The 20,081-nt window shown below is 41.0% G+C and overlaps 1 protein-coding gene across 1 annotated transcript in view; it reads right to left on the minus strand.

The window, feature by feature from the left end:
* TMEM132D (transmembrane protein 132D) overlaps positions 1-20,081 on the minus strand; it is a 218,906-nt gene that overhangs the window by 118,789 nt on the left and 80,036 nt on the right. The window contains exon 3 of the mRNA XM_050318695.1: positions 13,200-13,346. Coding sequence (XP_050174652.1) covers positions 13,200-13,346 — 147 coding nt within the window. The remainder of the gene's footprint in view (positions 1-13,199; positions 13,347-20,081) is intronic.

A 20,081-nucleotide genomic window follows, 5' to 3' on the forward strand; every position in this document is an offset into this window, starting at 1 on the left:
AGACTGTGGGGATTCAAGCTGCTTATGCTCAGTGCCTTCACATCTACTTAATACCTCTCAGAGCAGCCTTTGCAATGCCACTTGCTTTCACTGTAACAAAAAGGATCCAAATTCTTGCACACCTACAATAATGTTAAATCCTTCCCAAGTACTATCCATAAAAAAATCAAAAGCATTAAATTGTTGCCTTATTTCTTCTTCTTCTGGGGGTCTGTGCTACATGAAAGACCTCCCTCTGCATTTCTTTTCTCCAGTAACACCTTTCTCTAAAGTAACAGCACCTTTTAACAGAGCACAATGGCTCTGTTAACTTTAATGTCTTAGTTTTGTGACAATTAAGGAAGAGATATTCAGCAGAATAAATTGACATACCAGACTGTTTGAAGTGTCCTTTAATCTTCTGGATGATTTTAAAAGTTCAGCTGGTTATTTCATTTAGAGATCAGACCAAAGCAACTCTCTCCTCCCCCTCCTACTTTTCCTGTAAAATAACTGTGACAGCCTGGAGAAATATTGTCTATCTTGGTTCCAGCCAGTGCCCTGAAGGTGTAAAGCTATAGATGAGTTCAATACAGCTTGTTTCATTGCTAATTTCAGAGGGCATGTAGAGCCTCTTGTTCCCTTGGCTTAACAGACAAATTGACTTTCTAATTTTAGAACAGGAGACTTCTGCACATGCACAGACCAAAAACGCGACTTTTCTGAGGGATTTAAATACAGATTTTTGCTCCTGAAAAAACCAAAGCATCTGAGAAACTCGGAACTTGCCATGAAAAATGGTGTTTAGGAATGTTGCCCCAAAGCCAGATGCTCAAACAACAATCCTGGCATTGCTGGTTCCTTGGGAGATGCTGCTCCAAACAGCTCTGGTTCACCTTCCCTTCGGCACACCAGGCTGTAGCTGGTAATTGCCCTGATTTTAGGGGAAGGCAGCAGGCACGTCCTTTCTGCTTTCAGTGGAAGGTTAGTGCCCCACAGCCTGGCCACGAGGTGCCTGCCCTGCTGTGGGACTGAATCTGCCACCTGCCCCATCAGCATTAACTCTCTGCTTCCCCCCCATCAACCTGCCCCCAACTCCCCTCCCGTGGCATCGCCAGCAGGGGTTCCAGACTAACCTAACTGCCAACCCAGAAAAACAAACTCATTTATTAAAACAACATTTAAAAGAAGGTTTGGGGGGTACAAATGAAGCCATGCTATTTAGTCCTTCCAGTGTTTGCATTGTAAGAATCTTCATAAATATGCAGAGAGCTTTTCCTGGTAGTCTTCATCTAAATATTTGCTTTCTCTACTCTGCCCCTAGCACGATCCTTCCTTCTCCACTTTAAGAGGTTCCATTTACTGGATTTTTTTTGTTGTGGAAAATTAAATTTTCAGCCTTTGGAGTGAGGACAAGAGCATAATTTTTTAGCCCAGCTGGGCAACACATCTATATACACAGGACTGTGCTTGACAGTAATTCTCCTACCTAAGACTTGTTTTCAGCCGTCTGATAATTGTGTATTTCCTTATAATTAAATTCTGCCATTTCTGTGTTTCTGATGGAAGCACCTGGATTATCATTAGCAGCTCATTAGGACTTTCTCAGTGTGTTTACAAGCTGTGATTACAATTGTAGAGTAAAATCTTTATTTGTGGTTTATCCAAGAAGCAGAAGAAGCATTTCTTTTCATAAACAAGATTAATCCCTTAAACCACTGAATAAGAGATATTTTGCTAGGGAGTTACATAAGCATGATGAGAGTGCCAAAACTAAAAACTTAAAGTAAAGAGCAAAAACGCTGCTTTTACAAAACAACTGCTGATTCCCACCATCTCAAAGGTTTGATCATAAGGCTGCATTTCTGAAACTGTCATTTATCCCCATGCCCAGAGACAGCCAAATCCTTGATCACTTGCTGCTGAGAATCACTGCAAACAAGATTTATTTTCATGTCGTTTACGGGAACAAAGTCTTGATTTTTTGAGTAAATAGTAATTTTTCATCAAGACGTTGTAATTCTCCTTGAGACTCTTAAGGACTAAGTCAGAGGTTTATCTCAATAAAATATATAAAAGCAATGTAGAATACACCCACAACCCCATTCTCTTCCACAGAGCTCTTGGTACTGAATGTGCATAAAATCAAATTTGACTCAATCCATCAGAACTTAAAAGCAACTGCAATAAAAACAACACACTGAATGTGTATGTGTATCTCTAACATAAAATAGAGATATTGGTGAGGGTATGGCAACATAACATTTGTGGACTTGATAGCTACAAAAAATAATTAAGACAATTCAAAATTATTTGTTGCACCATCCTCCATTCAGTAGCTGAGAACTTTGCAAAAATGAAGCTCCTCAGGTATAAATTTTCATGTCAAAGGTGTATTTAGTTTATAAATTCTGGGAAAACTGAGTTAAGTTTTAGCCATTTAACCATGTGCAATAGAGTTTAGGAGAACAACACTGTCTGTTCATATTAAAAGATGTTTAGAATAGGAAATAAACATTAAAAAAAACCCAGAAGAACATTATTAAGTTTCTTACGCTTCCAAGCAAGGACTCAAAAACTGGCAAGGGATAAATTGGATAAAATTTTGGATTTTGCATCCAAAATGCAAAACTGCACTTTGTTTTCCCTACAAAAATCTGCCCACATTTTTCAAAACTGTAAGTCTCAGGGCGGGAGGGAGACGTTACTCTGAAAAACACATCATACCGAGTCCTGTCAGAGCTTGTCTGCCAAATTCTCCTCTGCCCATAACTCTATGGAAGAAGTACCATGTGTTCATGTAAGGCTGTCTTTAATGAATATGCATGAAAGATTAATTCTGAGATGTCCTAATTTCTGCAACTTTTTAAAGCTCCTCCGTTATGGATGTTGACAAATGCATAATGCATGGGCAACGTACATAACACACTGTACATTCATTATATTTATTACATCTGGGATAATCTTAAGTTTTTTATAGCCATGTTTTGTTCCCTTCTAGGCCTTTTGCCTTCCTTGCCTCAGCTACTTCACACAAAGATCTGCATGTGTCTGTGAGAAAATTCATTGCTTCAACAATTAACAGGAAAACGCATCTCAGAGGAAACACTTCATAATCGATCCGTTTCCAGGTACAATATTTGCCACTTAGGGATAGGTTAATTGGATTGGAAAATTATTCAAGCTAATTATTTTCTTTGTAGTGTAAGATTAAATGGAAGAGTCTAATAAAATGAAAACGAAGTTCTGCCCAGCACTTCCCCTTCTCCCGAGCTGACAGGGAAATGCCGTGTTTGATCCCAAACAGCCCCAGCTTCTTGCACTCTGCTCGCCCTGTGACCAGGGTTTCCTGAGGCAGCACGTGGCTCTGTGTCCCAGTAAAGTTGGCCCATTTACCCCCACGTTATTTCCTCTTTCTCCACAAGAGATTTGTTGCTATAATGGCCTTTATCTTCCATAAGGGGATAAAAGCACATCTGCACTGCCAGTGCTGCTACAAACAGACCTACGGAGATGCTGGTGCATTGAGATACAGCTGAAATAGGAATTACATAAACATCAGAAACACGTGCTTTGGGACTGATTTTTTACAGTTGATTTAGAAAGGCCAGGTAAGAAATAGGAGAAGAAAGTAATATAGTCTCGCTTTTGGCAGTATACATTGAGTAGCTATCCCTTTCCACAGAGTCCGTGCTGAAATCCATCACAAAACTAGGATTTAAGAAAGCTTTCAGTAAATAAAGACTTCTGAAAAAGATAGTATCCTGTCAACATCGAAGGCATTTTTCTAGTATTTCAGCCAAGGTGAGAAAAAGGCAGACGTGCATCCTTGCAATATGCCAGGGAAAAGTCATCCCAAGGAAGGCTGGAGGTAGTAGTCATCCATTCAGCTGATTTCACATTAGAATATCAGCTTTAGGTAACCCCTGAAACTAAGAATAATATTCACATGTTTACATTAAGTGCAGGCAATCCCTCAGTTACCACCCTAGCAATAAAGATCCCACCCACAGGGACACTTCACGGCCAACACATCCCTTCATCCTCCTTGTATCATCCACCTGAAGGCAGAATCAGCGGTGCACAGGCTCTGTGGCCACATTCCCTCGTGGACTGTGACTTCACACCACGACCAGCCTAGGCCAGCCTCACGTCAAAGGCAGAACTGCAGAGCTGTCAGTAATTCACATTTCAAACTACACCTGATACAGAATCGTATTTACACATCTTATATGGAAAAAACTCTCGGTGTTCCTTCCTGAGTAACAAACGGGAACGTAACCTCTAATGACTCCTGTACTTTTCCAAAGAATCATGCAACAAGCCAATCTTCCCTCCCTGGATCCCTTATTTGCCACAGAAGATACAGCCTGATTCCCCACTCCCACACAGTCTAAAATGTACTTTTGTCTGACTTCTTATGTAACAACATCTCCGTGCATTCCTCTGCTCAAATTTGGTGTCAAACCACCAGACGCAGAACACATGATTCACAAACTTACACAGCGAGGATGGATTTCCAGCTGAAGGGTTCAGACTTTTAACAGAGGTGCAAATGGAAGGAGTACTGCACATTAGAACAGCTCTACATAACCCTAAAAATTTATACTCCAGATTTTAGGTGGAAAACATTCGCAGGAGCTGGGGAGTGTTGGTAGAGGTGGAAGCGCCGCTTGCTGCCGCAGATTACCATGCAGGGGGAGGAATGAATCACATTACACACTCCTTGCATGTAACCCAAAATACCCAGTGAACACACAGACAGCTCTGCCCATGGGATCCTACACTCAGACTTCTGTCTGATTTTTACATGTGTGTATGTCAGAATCAACTACATCCACGAGGACAAGGCACCCCATTATCCTAACAACACCTGATTTCTTCTATTGGCATGGGAGTCAATAGCAGCTCTTCAAAAAGAGATCTAAGACAGACTAACAGTTCCAGAGAATTCTATATACTAAACTCCTGGGAGGGAAGGTTTTTCCTGACTACAAAAAAAGAAAGCAGCTTTCGGTGCAAGTTTACTCTGAAGGGAGAAGCTGACAGATGAGGAGTTCCCTGTTTAAATCCTGCCCTGTCACACTTCCCACATGACCCAGAGCAAGTTATTAAGGCTTGTGCAGTTCCAGGGGGTCATAAACCAACACACCACTGACTTCTGCATTGTCTCAGTGATCAGCTCAGTGCAGCTCCCTGCTGAGAGTATCTACTTACTCAGAGCTCATCCTAAGCCTTCCCATGTAACCCCATTTCCCTGCAAGCATATAAACCCTAATAGACAACATGCATTAGTGTCAGAACTGTCCTTCAGTTTATCCCATGTCCTCTCTGTGCATCTGTCAAGCCCCACTTCACCCCACAACGGGTGTTTAAAAGCCCAAGAGGTGACCAAAGTGAAATAATTAGAGGATGAGTTATACCTGCATCATCAGCTCACATAAACCACCCACAGATCTTTAATATTGCAATTCTAGCTTGCTCATGGCATTGATAAATCTATACATTAAGAGTTGAAGCCAGAAAATAACTCAAATGCCCAGTGAAATTCAGCCTTGTACTTGCAGCTGGAATTTATTCAGGATTAGTTTTACAGTTTAGAAGGATGCTAGACTGTATTGCATAATTCTGTTAACCTTCTGCTCCACGCTTTGTTGTATGTTGACTTAGATGTGACAGATAGATTTAATGACTTTTTTCATCGAAAACATGGGAATCCCCACACTCCAACAGCAACAGGCGTATTTTTAGCCTCAGCTCATATTTTAAGTCATCCACTCAGTTCCCAACTCTTTGAGTAATTAGTATTATTTCTTACAACATTTCCTCCAAGGAAAAAGAAAATCAACAGCACCATTAGAGATATTTTCACAAGACACACTTTTGCATTTAATATTAGATTTTTAATAGACAGGAGACTACACACTTGCTGCCTCCTTTGTAATAGGGAACAAACTGGTTTTGTCCCACTGGAATTGTTATTTTCAGCCTCTGGGCTGCTAAAGGTTTAAGAACTACAGTGCTGAGTACCACAAACCCAGAGCAAACATAATGATGATGAATCCTGAAGGTTCTTAAGGGAAATAATTCATCCTCACATTTAAAATTATATGTATTACACTGGGTAACACCAGGGTAAAAAATAAAGGCACTAAATATGCATGAGGTTTCCAGATTATTGCAAATAGTCCTTTAGCTACTTCAGCACAATACAGAAAGAAGGGCATCTGCTCTACAAGAGAAGTGGTAGAAATACCCAGGAAACACCTGGGAGAGAAGAGAGGACAAAAGCCCCACTGTATCCATGAATTATCTGCCTTTTCTGTAACTGACTTCTGTCAGCAAACTACTTAGGCTTAGACCATTTCCCTCAAAGTATTTAATTCCCAGTTCTCCATGCCAAGAACTCTCAGTGGAAGGGGATTAGCCACCTAACATTATTTATTGTTTGCAGATTTTACAGAGGCAGATCAATTAACTGAAGGATTACAGTGTCTTCAGAAGACTCCCTCCAGACAACTTTTAGCAAAGTCATGATGAGCACTGTGCTATAGAACCTCATTTTATAGAAGTACTATATATATATATATATATCTCAAAGAAAACAAGGCTAATTACCAGCACATCATAGACAGCTTTGTGTCTTGAGAACCTCTTGAAATGCCAAAAATGCAGCTCTTGATTTCTCCCACGCAAGCATTAGAATTTTCTATAGCTACTTGAGCATAGGAATCATCAGAATTCCTCCCAGGACTTCTCAGGTTCATCCAGTGAACCTCCATCTTCGGGCTATCACAACAACTTGATGGAGACACATCTTTTCTTGAATTCCTAGCTGGAGAATACCTGTTATGCAATAAATTTTGGCATCATTAGGGAACCTCGTATATGAAGTGCCTATGGATCCTTGCTTTCCATGATTACTTTGGTATGTAAAATAAGCATCAGTAAGATTTACTCCAGAAATACAAAGGGGATAACGTGCTTTCAGATGAGCTGGGACAGGAAATTAAATTCATCCCTCCTTGCAAGCACACATCCTGCAGCCAGAATTCCTCCTGCTCAAAGCTGTACCCTGGGGTCACAGCTGACTGATGCTGGCATATGTGAGCAGGGAACTGGGCCAGCTCAGATTAAGAAGTGCTTTCTCACTTTGTCTTCTGCTGTGCCACTGCAGGGAATTCAGGATTCCTTCCTAGGAAATACAGAGGTGGAGCAAAGAGCTGGATGAGGCAGCTGTGCTGGGGATGGAGGACAGCCACAGCCATGGGACCCGTTAGGCCCTTGGGACCCCAGTCTGCACCACTACTGTCTGTCATTACCCATGGTCTTATTTTCCACCTGGAGTTTACTGCCACAAAAGCAGAGCCAAATATAATAAGGACCACATAATTCCAAGACAAGCCTAGCCATGATGATGATGATAATGATTAGACCTAGGGCAAAACCCTCTCAAATGGACACAACGTCTTTTATCAGTTTATTGTATTTCCTCATGGTTTCCACCTCTGTTCCTACATATGCAATGAGAGCTGACAGCTGGTAACTTCAGTTCCCCCTGGGGTGTGAGCCAGTGTAACTGTGACAATGATCCCAACTCTCTGCTTGAAGTCCTAGGAAATCTGCAGACTTTGGGTTGCCACCGAAAAAGGCGGAACCCTGTCCCTGATCCCTCTTGATCCCGCTGAACCCCCACAAACTAAGGGTGCAAAATGCACCAGATCACAGGATTTGTGCAACTGAAGCTTCAATCACACTCTTCAGCTCTTTTTAGCCAGGGCAGGAGTGGTAAAGATGAGGAGAAAACTGTTAGCATAGCAATGTATTCTACGTGGAGCACTATTTTAATGGGTATTCTTCACCATCCATTGCTAAAACCATAGAAAGCAACAATCTGATGCACTGCAGTAGATCCTCCCTCTGCTCTAAAACTTTTTGGTGTATTTTGACTCTTTGCACTTGACCACAGAGCAGGATAAAAGCTCTTATACCATCTCTGTGCTTATCATGTTCCCTTTTAAAGAGGTGGTATCTGACTTCTCTTCCATTCAGCACAAAAAAATCCTACAGATGATGGAGGGATACCACAGGGGTATAAAAAGCTGCAGGCACTGGCAATAATCTCCTTTAATTTCCTGACTATTCAGTCCTGTTGTGAACTGTTATGTCAAGTTACATTTTAGGGGTACTTCACCTTTACCAGTTTCCCTGGGATGATGCTCTGAATCTCACCAAGGGCAGGCTGTTGGGAGATGGTAAATGCTACATAAATGCACATTAATATTTCAAAAGGATAACCACAGAACGAGGGAATTATATTCTATTTTTTTGAACTGCTTCAAAAGACAGTGTCAGCAATTCTATGCTAATTGTCACCTTTCCCACTTCCAGTAACATTATACCCCAAACCAAAAGAACAGGAATAGCCTTCCTCTGTAAGGAGAACCCTAAATTCAGCTGAGATTAAAGGGAATCATCTCTGCAATGACAGCTGAATTTCCCTGTGCTGTCTCCCTCCTGTACATGTCAGAGATACAGGAAGAGTCCAGCTCTAAGATGCCAGAAGGCCATCTGCATGCCTTTGAAGTGCTTTCTTGCACTTTATGTTTTTAAATGAATGAGTCACAAACAGGTGAATAAGCTGGCTAATAATGCCTTTCTCTAATAGCTGTTGGTTAATATTTCATCTCTTTCCTTTTGATTTGATTCAAGATGATAACCATAAACATTTTCTGTAGTGTATTAGCATTGAGTGGAATGATTTCAAGAGAGACTCTGAATTTCCTGATAAATAAAATAGTTTTCCATTTAAAAAGTTGGGAAAAAAGTGGGTCAGCATGTAAAAGAATAATGCACTGAGGTTTGGTTCATACAAATTTATTTTGCCCAACATCTCACAGGCTTCTCTCTCAGAGGGCATATTTAAGTTTTAAAATAAGAAATAGAAGTTTGTGACTAATTGCTTTCAAATAGTAGAATGTAAGCATGGCTTCTGAGATGTTCAGCACTTCCACATCATCACAACATATAAACTCTTAGAAGCCTGGAGGTTTCCAAATAACAGGAAAGGAGGAAAAAGAAAAACCCACACTGTACACAGTATGAAACTCTAAAGCTACCCTGGGTAAATATGTTTCCAGCTGATCAATACCCATATTTCTCAGAAGTATAAATGGAGTTAAACTCTAGTATTTTAGAAATTAACATGTCATATCTGCTTGATAATAGATATCTTGATGTACTACATCAGCATGAATGATGCTGAGGGAATGGCAAATTTTTTAGGGCTGAATATTTATTCCTAGAAAGCAATTTTGAAAGCATGTAAGAGGTATCTATCTCCCTTCTCCCTTCGCTCCTGTTCCCCCAGTAATAAAATTTGTCATTAAAAATGAAGAGGAGAAATCTTTTTTTGCTCAGAATTCACATAATCAAAGAATTTCTTGAGTTGCCATCAAAATACCCCAAAGATACAACATAACCCAACCCTTCACCCACTCTGAGTGCCAATTTTTCAAACATCCCTCTTGAATGTACCCCATCTGAAAGTATGCATGATTCCTGCAGTCTTTTTCTTGCTTTTATTTCATCATGATAACCTGAAACTCATGTGATTCCCACATGATTTGATGTGACAAAACACCTTGGAATTACTTTTACTACATCAGTTTTTTTTTTTTCATCGATTGACCAGAAATTTTTCTTTCCAAGCACTAATACACTTGTAGTTGAGAAAGTCATGTGAGCACATGGATAGCAAGGGGAAAAAAAAAATCATGGTGATCTAAAACGTTAAACTATTTTTATAAAGCCTTTTGATGAACACCAGCAAGAGACATAATGTAATTATTGTGGCTATTAGGCTGTTATTTATGTTAAATGTGTGGCTCTTGTTGGCTTTAGAAGTGTTTTAGGACTACAGCACTCTTGAGAGTCTGTCAAATGTGCTGGCAGATGCAACAAGTAAGAGAATGAGGCAATAGCTCACTGCTGTTACAACAGGAAAACTAAATATTAAATAACTACATTTGAAAAGGAGAAATACAGGGCACTAAGGATAATGGCATGAATGTAATAGAAAGAAGATATTGTGGAGGAAACTCAAAGGCAATGTTGCCATACATTTTCCTGTCTCCTGTTATTATCTAATATCAAGTTAATTTCTTCTATTATAAAAGTGTTCAGAAAATTCAGCACTGAAATGCAGTATCATGAATTAATGAGACAAGGGGGAACAAATGAAGGATATAGCCCAGAAAATACTGTTATTGTCTCTCACTGTGTCAATATTATCACAGACTGATTCACTCACTTGTAGTTCAAACTGAAAATAAGGTTCTTTATTAGCAGCATCAGGTTTTCAGGCAGCTTAAAACAAGAAATTCCTTCAGTGCTACAGAGCTGTAACCCAAAAGTGCAGGAGGAAAAGTATCACAACAAATGCTGCCCTTGCTACATTTCCAGGAAAAAAAAAAAGTATAGGGAAAAGGAAATTACCAAGTAAAGCTCATCCATGATAAAATTATTTGGAGATAAAGCTGCAAATGGTCATATCCAGACATTAAGATTTTACTCAGAGATGGCCAAGCTTTGTCTATAATTATTTTTCACTCGGTTGAACCGACAGCCTCATTCCTGCCATAAGCACAGAGAACAGCAATGTAATGGAATAATCAACATTTAGACCCAAAACTATAAACACAAATAAAATATTTTAAGAGGATCATGACACCCATTAGTATCACATCAGAACATCTTGCTTAATGCCTCCACAGCAGCTATGGACAGAGGAAAGTACTATCAATCATGTTTTGCAAATGAGGAAAATCCAATAAATCTTTATCTTTAGCCACCTCAACAATTATCCAAGCCCATCCCACCTGGCATGTTTCCAGTCCAACAGCAAACACAGAGGAAGAACAGTCAGGAATTCAGATCTTACACTTTTGGCTATTCTTCTTTTCAACCATCACTAGCACAGCAAGATGCTCCATCTCAGGTGCAGTGAGAAAGAGCACCAATCCAAGAAAATATTCTGAAAATGCAGTTCTCCTTAACCTCACTTTTCTATTCTATTCTATTCTATTCTATTCTATTCTATTAATTACAGGAGGAATTAAGAAAAAGAAAGATCAGCCAACTCGAGAAGGAAATAAATAAGGAATGGCACAAACCAGGATTTATCTCCCTGATTCAACCAGTATTTAGGTGTTTCCCAAGTCACATTTCCAAGCCACTGGTTAATTCTCATCACACCATTTTCTATTTGGGTTTTTGGTCACCTTCTTGATGACAGAGGCGTGGAAGATGGATGCTTTCACAGGGAAGAACAGAAGTGCTGTACAGATGCTACAGGTATTAAACCCACCTAATAATCTCATGGGTCAGCACTTAGAGTGTTACAAAATTATTATTACTGCCCAAGAATGAAATCAGAAGAACTGGGGAGAACTTTGCAATTGCCACACCACTAAACTGGAACGCTGTGGCAAGCCCATAATAAGCAAGGCGCGAGAACTTCAAATCATATTTGACAGATGGGCTTAATTAGTTATTCTCATACAGACTCATAATATTTGCTGTTAATATTCCTTCTAAAACACCCTGCTGGCTGTGATAATATTTATATGTTAATCCTGTTACGATAAGCTCTCGGTGCCAAAACCTCCCCAAATAAAAACGACGGCGATATTTCAAACCCCGCCGAGGAAATGCTCGGGTTGGGTTTGTCACTGGCACAAGTGCCTCCTTAACCCGTGAAATTACACCTGTCACAGTGAGTCAGCTTTATTAACACTACTTTCTGATCCGTGTAAAACCATCAGAAACACAAAGGTATTCAATCTTTAGTTAATTAACATCGCCACCTTCGCAACCGTGTGATCAGATCTCTGATTTTTAGGAGGAATTAAAGGATATGCAAACAGAGTTTGTCTAATTTCTGAGCGAACTGTGGAGGGAAATCATTTGGTAAGAGGCACCAATATTTAACTGTTATCCACTGTGCCCATTTGATGGCTTCAAACATCAGCAGAGTTTCCCCAAAAACACTGAGCACAGTCTCTTTCCCCACATAATGCTTGAGCTTGCTTCTTAAAATGAATAGCAAAACAGATTAAATTTAATGGTGAAAACAGCACAGTGAATAATACATGGCAAACATTTTGCACTCGTTTGCAAACTGTGAGGAAGTTCTCAAAAGTGAGAAAACCACGAAATCTCAACTGGGAACTCGGATGGAATAAGTCAAACCAGAAGTTACAGGAGAGTTACACACATACCTTGTATTCACTTGCCTTTTTTCCCAGTAAAATCTAATAGGTATATGAGCTCATATTTCTTTTAATAAGCAACGCTTATAATCAACACATGCAAATACACAGAAGCCACAACCACTGCATGAAAGGTGGCATAATAATTTATTTTTCTGTGTACAAGGGGTCATTTTGAAGGCTTGCCACTGAATGATGAATAGCGAAGGGAAGGAAGCTGCCAAGATTCAATTCCCCCACGAGCTTACTTTATATTTTCCTGCTGAGGAAGAGAAATCAGGCAAATGCACTGTATGGGCCCAACAAGATAAAGTGTGATGGGAAACTCATCATTGAAATAATCTTTGATTTTGATCCAATGCCCATTTCAGTCAATGAAAATATTCACACTTGCTTCAAATAGCTTGGAACTGTGATTTTAAAGAATCTGCCTGACAGATTGTGCCAGACAGGAGGAAGCTCTGACCTTGGCATACATACACATTGCTTCTTTGACCAATGAAATTCAATCAGGTATGAGACAATATATGGTTTAGATGAGGAAAAAAACCAGGATACCATGGCAGAGGAATTGTGTAGAATCTGAGTTATAACAAGGAGAAAGTGATTTATGCCATGATTCTGAAAGGAAATTCTTTCCTCCTTCTTTTTTTTTTTTTTTTCCAAACTAGTCACAACCAAATTGTAAGGTATGAAAGTTCTTCTAAATAATTTGTGAAAACAGTATTTCCTGCTGATTTTTTATTTGACTATTAGGACTAAGTAACATTCTGTTCAAAGTATACGTAGTAGAATGAGCAATGCAGTACAAAATAAACACAGCCACAGCTTTCCCAAAAGCATTTTCCTCACACACCACGGTCAAACTTATTAAAATCATGGCAAAGTGCTTGGAGAAGGAAAACCAACTGCCAGTTATTAAAAGAAATACTGCTGGATATGACCTACCTGCTTTCAGAGGCAGCAGATTTCCTCTGGCAAACAATAACAGCTGGTGCATATTTCCCAGTGTAATCCATGCTCTCTCTGATGTCCCACAAGTAGGGGCTGCTGGCTCTTACACTGAAAACATTCACACCTTTCTTCACCTTTGCCCTAGGAGAACAAGCAGATGTTTCACCAATTAGACAGAAAATGTCAGCTTGATCTGTTACTTCTTTTCCCTTCATGATGTTCCCGTCGCTGCCCCACAGAAAACATCACCACTGGTTAGAGCCCGACAGAGGTACCAGGGAAGGGGATGAGAGAATTAATTAAGAATTCCACGTTTTGAAGAAATGATGCCAAGACAGAAATCTTATTGAACTAATGGTAATTACAGCTTTATTCATGGTGAAATTACAGGGTAGATATGTTCTGGAGAACATTCCTCACTCCTGCTCTGCCATTATCCCCACTATGAGCCTCGGGTTGAGGTTCTCTCTCGACTACAGGTTATTGTAGTGGAGAAGAAAGTACCATTTTTATTGTAAAAGAAGTCAGGTTGGTGCTCCTCTAGTGAGGAGCCATTGCTAGGCCTCATATCACAAGCCAGATCTACCCTTTTCCTCCCCCCTCTGGATTACTCAAAGAGGACATTCCGTATCATTTCATCATCTTTTTGAGTCCACAACATTTCTTCATTTTAATACTGTTGGGTTAATTGTTCTGTCAGCTCTGAACCTAAAAATATTTACAAATATTTTTATTTTTTCCTAAAGCAAGTGGTTTCTTTGAAGGTCTGTCTAACCTATAAACAACAGGCTAAACAACAGGAAAATCTGTATGGTAAACTTAGCCCCATGACAGCTGGCCTGGCTCCTACTGAGAAGTACTTAGCATGTGCTCAGCATAATACTTCTGGGTTTGATTATTAAAAAAATAATAACCAGAAGTTATTAGCCAGGAGAAGAGAAGAGGGACTCTATACAGAGAGCTACACTTTTAAATGTCTGTTTTAATTCCTCTTGGTAGGTGTTGCATTCTCTAATTCTGCCTCTCTCTTTAACTAAACATATATCTTAAGGCAGTACTGAAGTAGTCCACAGATACATAATGTTGGCCAACTTACTGAATTAGGAGTTTCTGGTGTTGTTAACTTTTGGTTTCTGAATATGTTTATGGGAAGCCCGTTGTGGTCAAACAGCCCTGTATGTGAGCTGTCAGGAAATGACAGTTTAATTATATTTGATTAAAATCTCATACACAAAATCCATTCAGTGCTACGGCAAGTTCTCAATTCTGGGCAAAAAAACCCAAAAATATATGGGATTTTTTTTTGTATAAACAGCTGCTGCCATGCAGATTTGGTAATATCAGTAAAACAAGCAGCATCAGCTCTGCCTCCACATGAAATTACTAGTGGAAGTTTTGAAGGACAACATCCACACAGATGTTTTCAGAATAAAAAGCCAAAGAATTCCTTCAACTGCCTCGAACAAAAGGGGTTATATCTCATTTCTTTTACCACTAACTCAATAGCAGTGGCTCTAATTTCTTTAGCACACCTGGAAGAATAAATACATGAAGGTTGCCAATTTTTGTTCAAGTTCTTCTATGCTAATTTCACGAAATGAATTTTAAGCAGGTGCAGTAACTGCTGCTAAACCACAGACATCCCTCAGGACAGAGAGATCAATGGTCAAAGAAGAGTGGAAATTAAACTACATTCCTGGAGTCTCAAGAGAGGGAGGCAGAAAAAGGGCCACACAATCTGGATGAAACATTTTTCAGCACATGTCTTTGGCTGTTCTTGGTGACCAGCATCTGGCCCTGCATTTCTATTCCACCTCAAGAAAGGAAAACTGCTGGGTGTCAGCTAAGACCAGTGATAGAAAAATTATTCCCACTTCACAAGGAAATGCTGGGGGCTGAGATCTTTCCAAGCTAAGCTGGCTGTGATTAAGAAACTCACACCCACCCCCTTCCAGCTCTGTGAAGTGGTTGCTGTAGTTGGTGACAGCTGATGGAAGGTGTCAGGGTGGGATCTGGGTGACCTAACTGAGCTCATGGATTTGAAAACCCTCAGTGGAGCCAACTCTCTGTGCTGAGCTCCAGGGCAGGACAGCACTCGAGTCACTCCCAGCCAGACACTGCTGGGGAGGTGTGAGTGAGTGGTTGGTTTCACTGCACGAAGTCTGGAGCTTCTGCTGTAAGGTTGTCCCCTCAGCTTTTCAACAGCAGGTTATACTGACTGCACAGCAGCTATGCTTTTGTATGTTTTATTAACAAAACTGGTAGGGAATCAAGACAAAAAAGCAGCCTTAGCCCAGAGCACAGCCTGCCTTGCTCAGCTGGCACATGGGCAATAGCTGCTCTGCAGCTGAAAAAGCTGTGCAGGGTCTCAGCACAGCTCAGCAAACAGTTACACACTGAAACCTGAAATTTCTTGCTTATATCTTAAAAGCATTTAAAAAAGGATTAAAATAAGAGTACAAGCATAACTAACACCATCCTCTTGTTTGCTGTCTGGATTCCTTTAAATGCCAGGGTGAAGAGGTAAACCAGAAAAAGGGACACAAAACAAGTAGGACAAGCTGAGTTTGTTTATCCTTGACATTCACTTTATCCAGTGACAAACTCCCATCCTGCACTAATTTCTGAGGTTTCAAACAAATGCAGGTTCTTGTGTACACCCTTGGGGTAACTGCCAGTCTGTGGATCAGGATTTCTTTGAAGAGATAAGGTCTAATTTAGTCACCTATGAAAAGCACTAACCCTGTATTTTTACGGAAAACAGTAACACAAGATTGTAGTTTTCTACAGAATTAGAAGTTAGGAACTCCTTTTGAGGAACCACATTAATATACTTCTATAATTAGCCCAGAAACTTCAATTCCTTGACCCCAGGAAATGCTTTTCCCCCCAGTATGTCTCAATGCTGTGTTTCCCACCATTGGGCAACTGCAGAATTTTATTCACCCAATTTACAGCGGCAGCAGCACTTTGCAATTACCGAAGAATGACCTGGATGAAACAGGGTTAATAATAACCGAAGGTGTGTTTTTTGCCAACAAATAAAACTGAAGATACCTGAGGTGAAAAGACTGTGGGCTGCTGCCAGAGCTCAATTACTTTCTTGCAAATCTGCTTTATTGAATTGCCTGGCTGTCACAGGGCACGCGGGGTCTTCGACCCCTCAGCTGCTCTCCAGAGTGCTCATGAGACAGCCTCTCAGTTCAGCCACAGTTCAGCCTAAGATTTCTCAGCTGAACTACGTACACACACAAAAAAAAAGGTGCATGACAAAGCTTTTTAATCTATTTGCTCACACTTAACAGTCTAAGGACAACAGATTGCACATTTGCTTAAAACACCATCGCAGAGCTGCAGTAAGTAAAGTTGTTCGAGTATTTTGTGCCCAATTTGGGTAAGATCCTACTTTGCAAGGAAGAGGCCGCAAACATTTCAGCCGTGGGCTGGTCTGGGGTTGTTTCTTTTCTAACAAGCAGCCTATCCAAGTAAACACTTTCATAGGTATTTCTACAAGCTGTTATTTACCTCTGGATCACTGCTCACAGCGCAGCACATCAGTTACTGAGGCTCCTGAGTAGCTCACCCCTTGCACCAAATCAATCATGGCAAACAAAGCCCTTGGGAGTCCACAATCCCCGAAAACACGTCAATGCTGACAGGGTACAAATCAAGGGAAGGGAGAAAGAAAAAAAAATCAACCCGCAGAAGGAACTCCCAGAATCAATACATCACAACTGAAATCAAGGAAATACATTACCTAAGTGCATAAAGATAGTGATTCCCAATTCTATCTCATGACCCACCAAACACTATTGTTTACTCTGCTGATAGAAGAGGCTGCAACTCCAATTAAAATGCGGGCGACGTCCTCTCTCATTTATCAAAGTGTCTGGTTTAGCATCTCCCAGTCTTTGCAGTTTACAACCAGTTAGCGCTCAGCTTTCAGCCCGTGTCATTACTGCAGGCTGGTAATGGCTGTGAAATTGTTACTTAAGTGTTGTATAAAGTGGAACAGCTGGCTGGTGAGAAATAACAGCGTTACAGCACGCGTGCTGCTCAGCGCCACGGTACAATGTCACCGAGTGTCTGGTTCGAAGCACCGCAGGGAAAGGCAAAGACGGGGAGATCACACACACACACACAAACACAATCTCACCCTCAGGATGTGCAAGACATCGAAGCTGAGGAGCGTGGAGGGGCCACGGCCGCCCTGCCATGGGCAGGGCTCCCCTCTCCGCATTCCACTCCCGGCAATGTCCTGCACGCAGCCTCCAGACACCACAACGTCCCTCCAGTCCAACACAGAGCGCAAACAAACAGGGACTCTAACCCTTAAACAGCTCTAAATAAAGATGCTTTAGACCCGTGACACTGAATTTAGGTTTTTTATTACTGTAAGTGCTCAGGGCAAAGATCTGCGGGGACCTTTCATGCTCCTTCCCAGGAAACGAAATACTTTCAACATCAAAGGGATAAGAAGAAAAGGGAGGCTGTTAAGAGGTGCCACCACCGGGTATCATCTTGTCACCAGTGATGGCTAGAAGGTGGCAGATAAATCATGTGCAGAGGGGGACATTTCTGGGAGCTTTTAGGCGCTGCACAGGCACTGCAGTGGGCTCTGAATTTGCCTTGTCACCATATCTGCCCAAAGCATTCCAGAAATAACTCGAAGGGGGTTCTATTTTTGTTTATCTTCAGTGTGTTTTTCCTGCCCAGAGCCTAATCTTAACCCAGCAATGGAGGAAGAACAAAGCAGCGCTCAGCTGCACAGGATGGCAGCCTTCACTTTGCTAATGTCCACCTCCTTTGGACAGCAGTGACAAGGGGTAAGAGGGGTGGCAGAGGCTTTTTTTCCCCACCCGCCCATTTCAAACCAAAGACGAGCAAAACATGAGCGGAAACGGACCTGACCAGAGCTCTTCATGTCATGAAACAAAGAAATCAGGTCAATTTTTACTCACTGGAAAGTCAAAGGCTGATCTAAGTCAGCAGCAAAACACTCCCTGCAAGAAACCCTGGAAGTGTTCATGGTCCTAACCTGTAAATGGCCAACGTTGCCCAGAGCCCATTTCTGCTGATGACGGTGCCATGGGTTGCTCTTCCCACAGGCTCTTTCCAGTGGCATCATCTCTTGATCCAAATAACAAATTACTGCTACTGGAAGTGGAAGCATCCAGTCTGTCCCCTCCTGGAGCTCCCCTATGCTCGCTTGGAAGAGGCTGGAAAGCAAAAATAGCCGTCCCCCAGATGCCAACCGTGAGCTGACAGACCTCATCAGGGTCTTTCTGAAGATCAGAATTAAATGTCACGCTTAAAAATCAGGCAGTGGTGGGACCAGATGTTACCATGGGATCTAAAATCTAGATAGCAATTTCGGAATGACTAAGCCGTAGATCTATTCAAAGAATTCCCAGGTAAGTGTCTCTTGCTGGCAAATGAGTGCAGAATGATCAGTGTTAATGCTCTGGGAACATTAAATGCAGTCATCCTCTGCAGTATCTGAGGTCATTCTGTTGCTGTACGTTGTTTAAATGAGACCATTTTGATACCAGAACACTTCAGTCTGACATTTACATCCTGATGTTCCACCGCCTGCACAGAACCTCCTCCCCTCCCAGAGGCTTCTGTGCTCAAAGAATCATATTAAAATGCACTAAAACATCAGGAAGCAATGGAAAACAGCGAGAAATTTTCTGTCTTTACTTCAGGACAGCCTTTTTGAAAATTTTGTAGTACCAAAATTAAAGGCAACGTAGGAAAGACAGGTTTGTGAATGTTAAAAAAACTCATAAGCTCAGGAACAGCACTGGAATGGGAATTATGTTAGAGAGCACATCAGAATTAACAACAGTATGAGAGTGAAGCATGGAGCCAAGCTCCCTAGTGAAAGCGAAAACAAGAGTTAATTCAGTGTATAGCCTCTCCCTTTTTCTTTCCATTCTCCCTAAAAATCCAAGCTTAGGGCACACTCTATACCTGTTTGAGAGGTCCTCAACAGACTAGAACAAATTAACCATTCCACAGTGCAAGGAGGACTAGCTGGACTTTGTTCTTCCAGCATTTCCATTTCAAATTTTAAGTACAACATTAGGGTGCTGCTAAATTCATACACTTTAAGGTCTTACTCTTCTTCTCCCTCCCTCTGCAATTCCATTACTTTTTATGGCTCGAGCTAACACAGGGCAGAATTTGAGCCTCAGAGAGGTTCATCTCTTTGAACATCAGTCAAAACCAAAATGTGCCTGTCATTGAGAAAACAGGCAGAACTCAGCCCATTTTTCTTAGACTTAAGGCTTATTTGCAGTGAGCGAATGAAAACCAAGCGTAAAAACGCTTTCTGGATCTGTATCTGTTATGAACCCCCGAAGAAATTTAGACCATTAGAAACAAAAATCATTCCCCTCTCAGGAACAAGCCTTCCTGACCCTTTCAATGGAAGCATTTGAGAAGGGCCCATTTAAGCAAAGTGCCTTAGATCTGGCTAAACAGAACTGCACCTTTCTCAGAGCCACGGGAGTGACATATCACAAAAATTAGGTCATGGAGTAAGACACCTCATCCTAACCATCTGAATGTCTGGTTTTAATTCCATTATTAATTTTGGCATGGCTCACAAAAGGATGCCGTGATTTAATGTGCAGAGCTGGCTTCTGTAAGGCTTTTTTTTTTGTTCCGTTCTCCCCATTGAATACTTGATGTACAAACCAGTGTTGTCAGTTGTTTTCAGAGAAGATGCCTCGAAGTTTCTTCAGATTACACTAATAGTTTCACTGATTGAAAATCCACAGCAGAAGAGAATCGGGAGTCCCTGAGATACTGATGGAGTTAGAATAATTTATAGAGAGCGGTCTAGCACAACACAAGCTATTTAAAGCT

This window comes from Myiozetetes cayanensis, unplaced genomic scaffold (assembly GCF_022539395.1).
Source record: "Myiozetetes cayanensis isolate MyiCay16 unplaced genomic scaffold, myiCay2020 scf21, whole genome shotgun sequence".
NCBI lineage: Eukaryota > Metazoa > Chordata > Aves > Passeriformes > Tyrannidae > Myiozetetes > Myiozetetes cayanensis.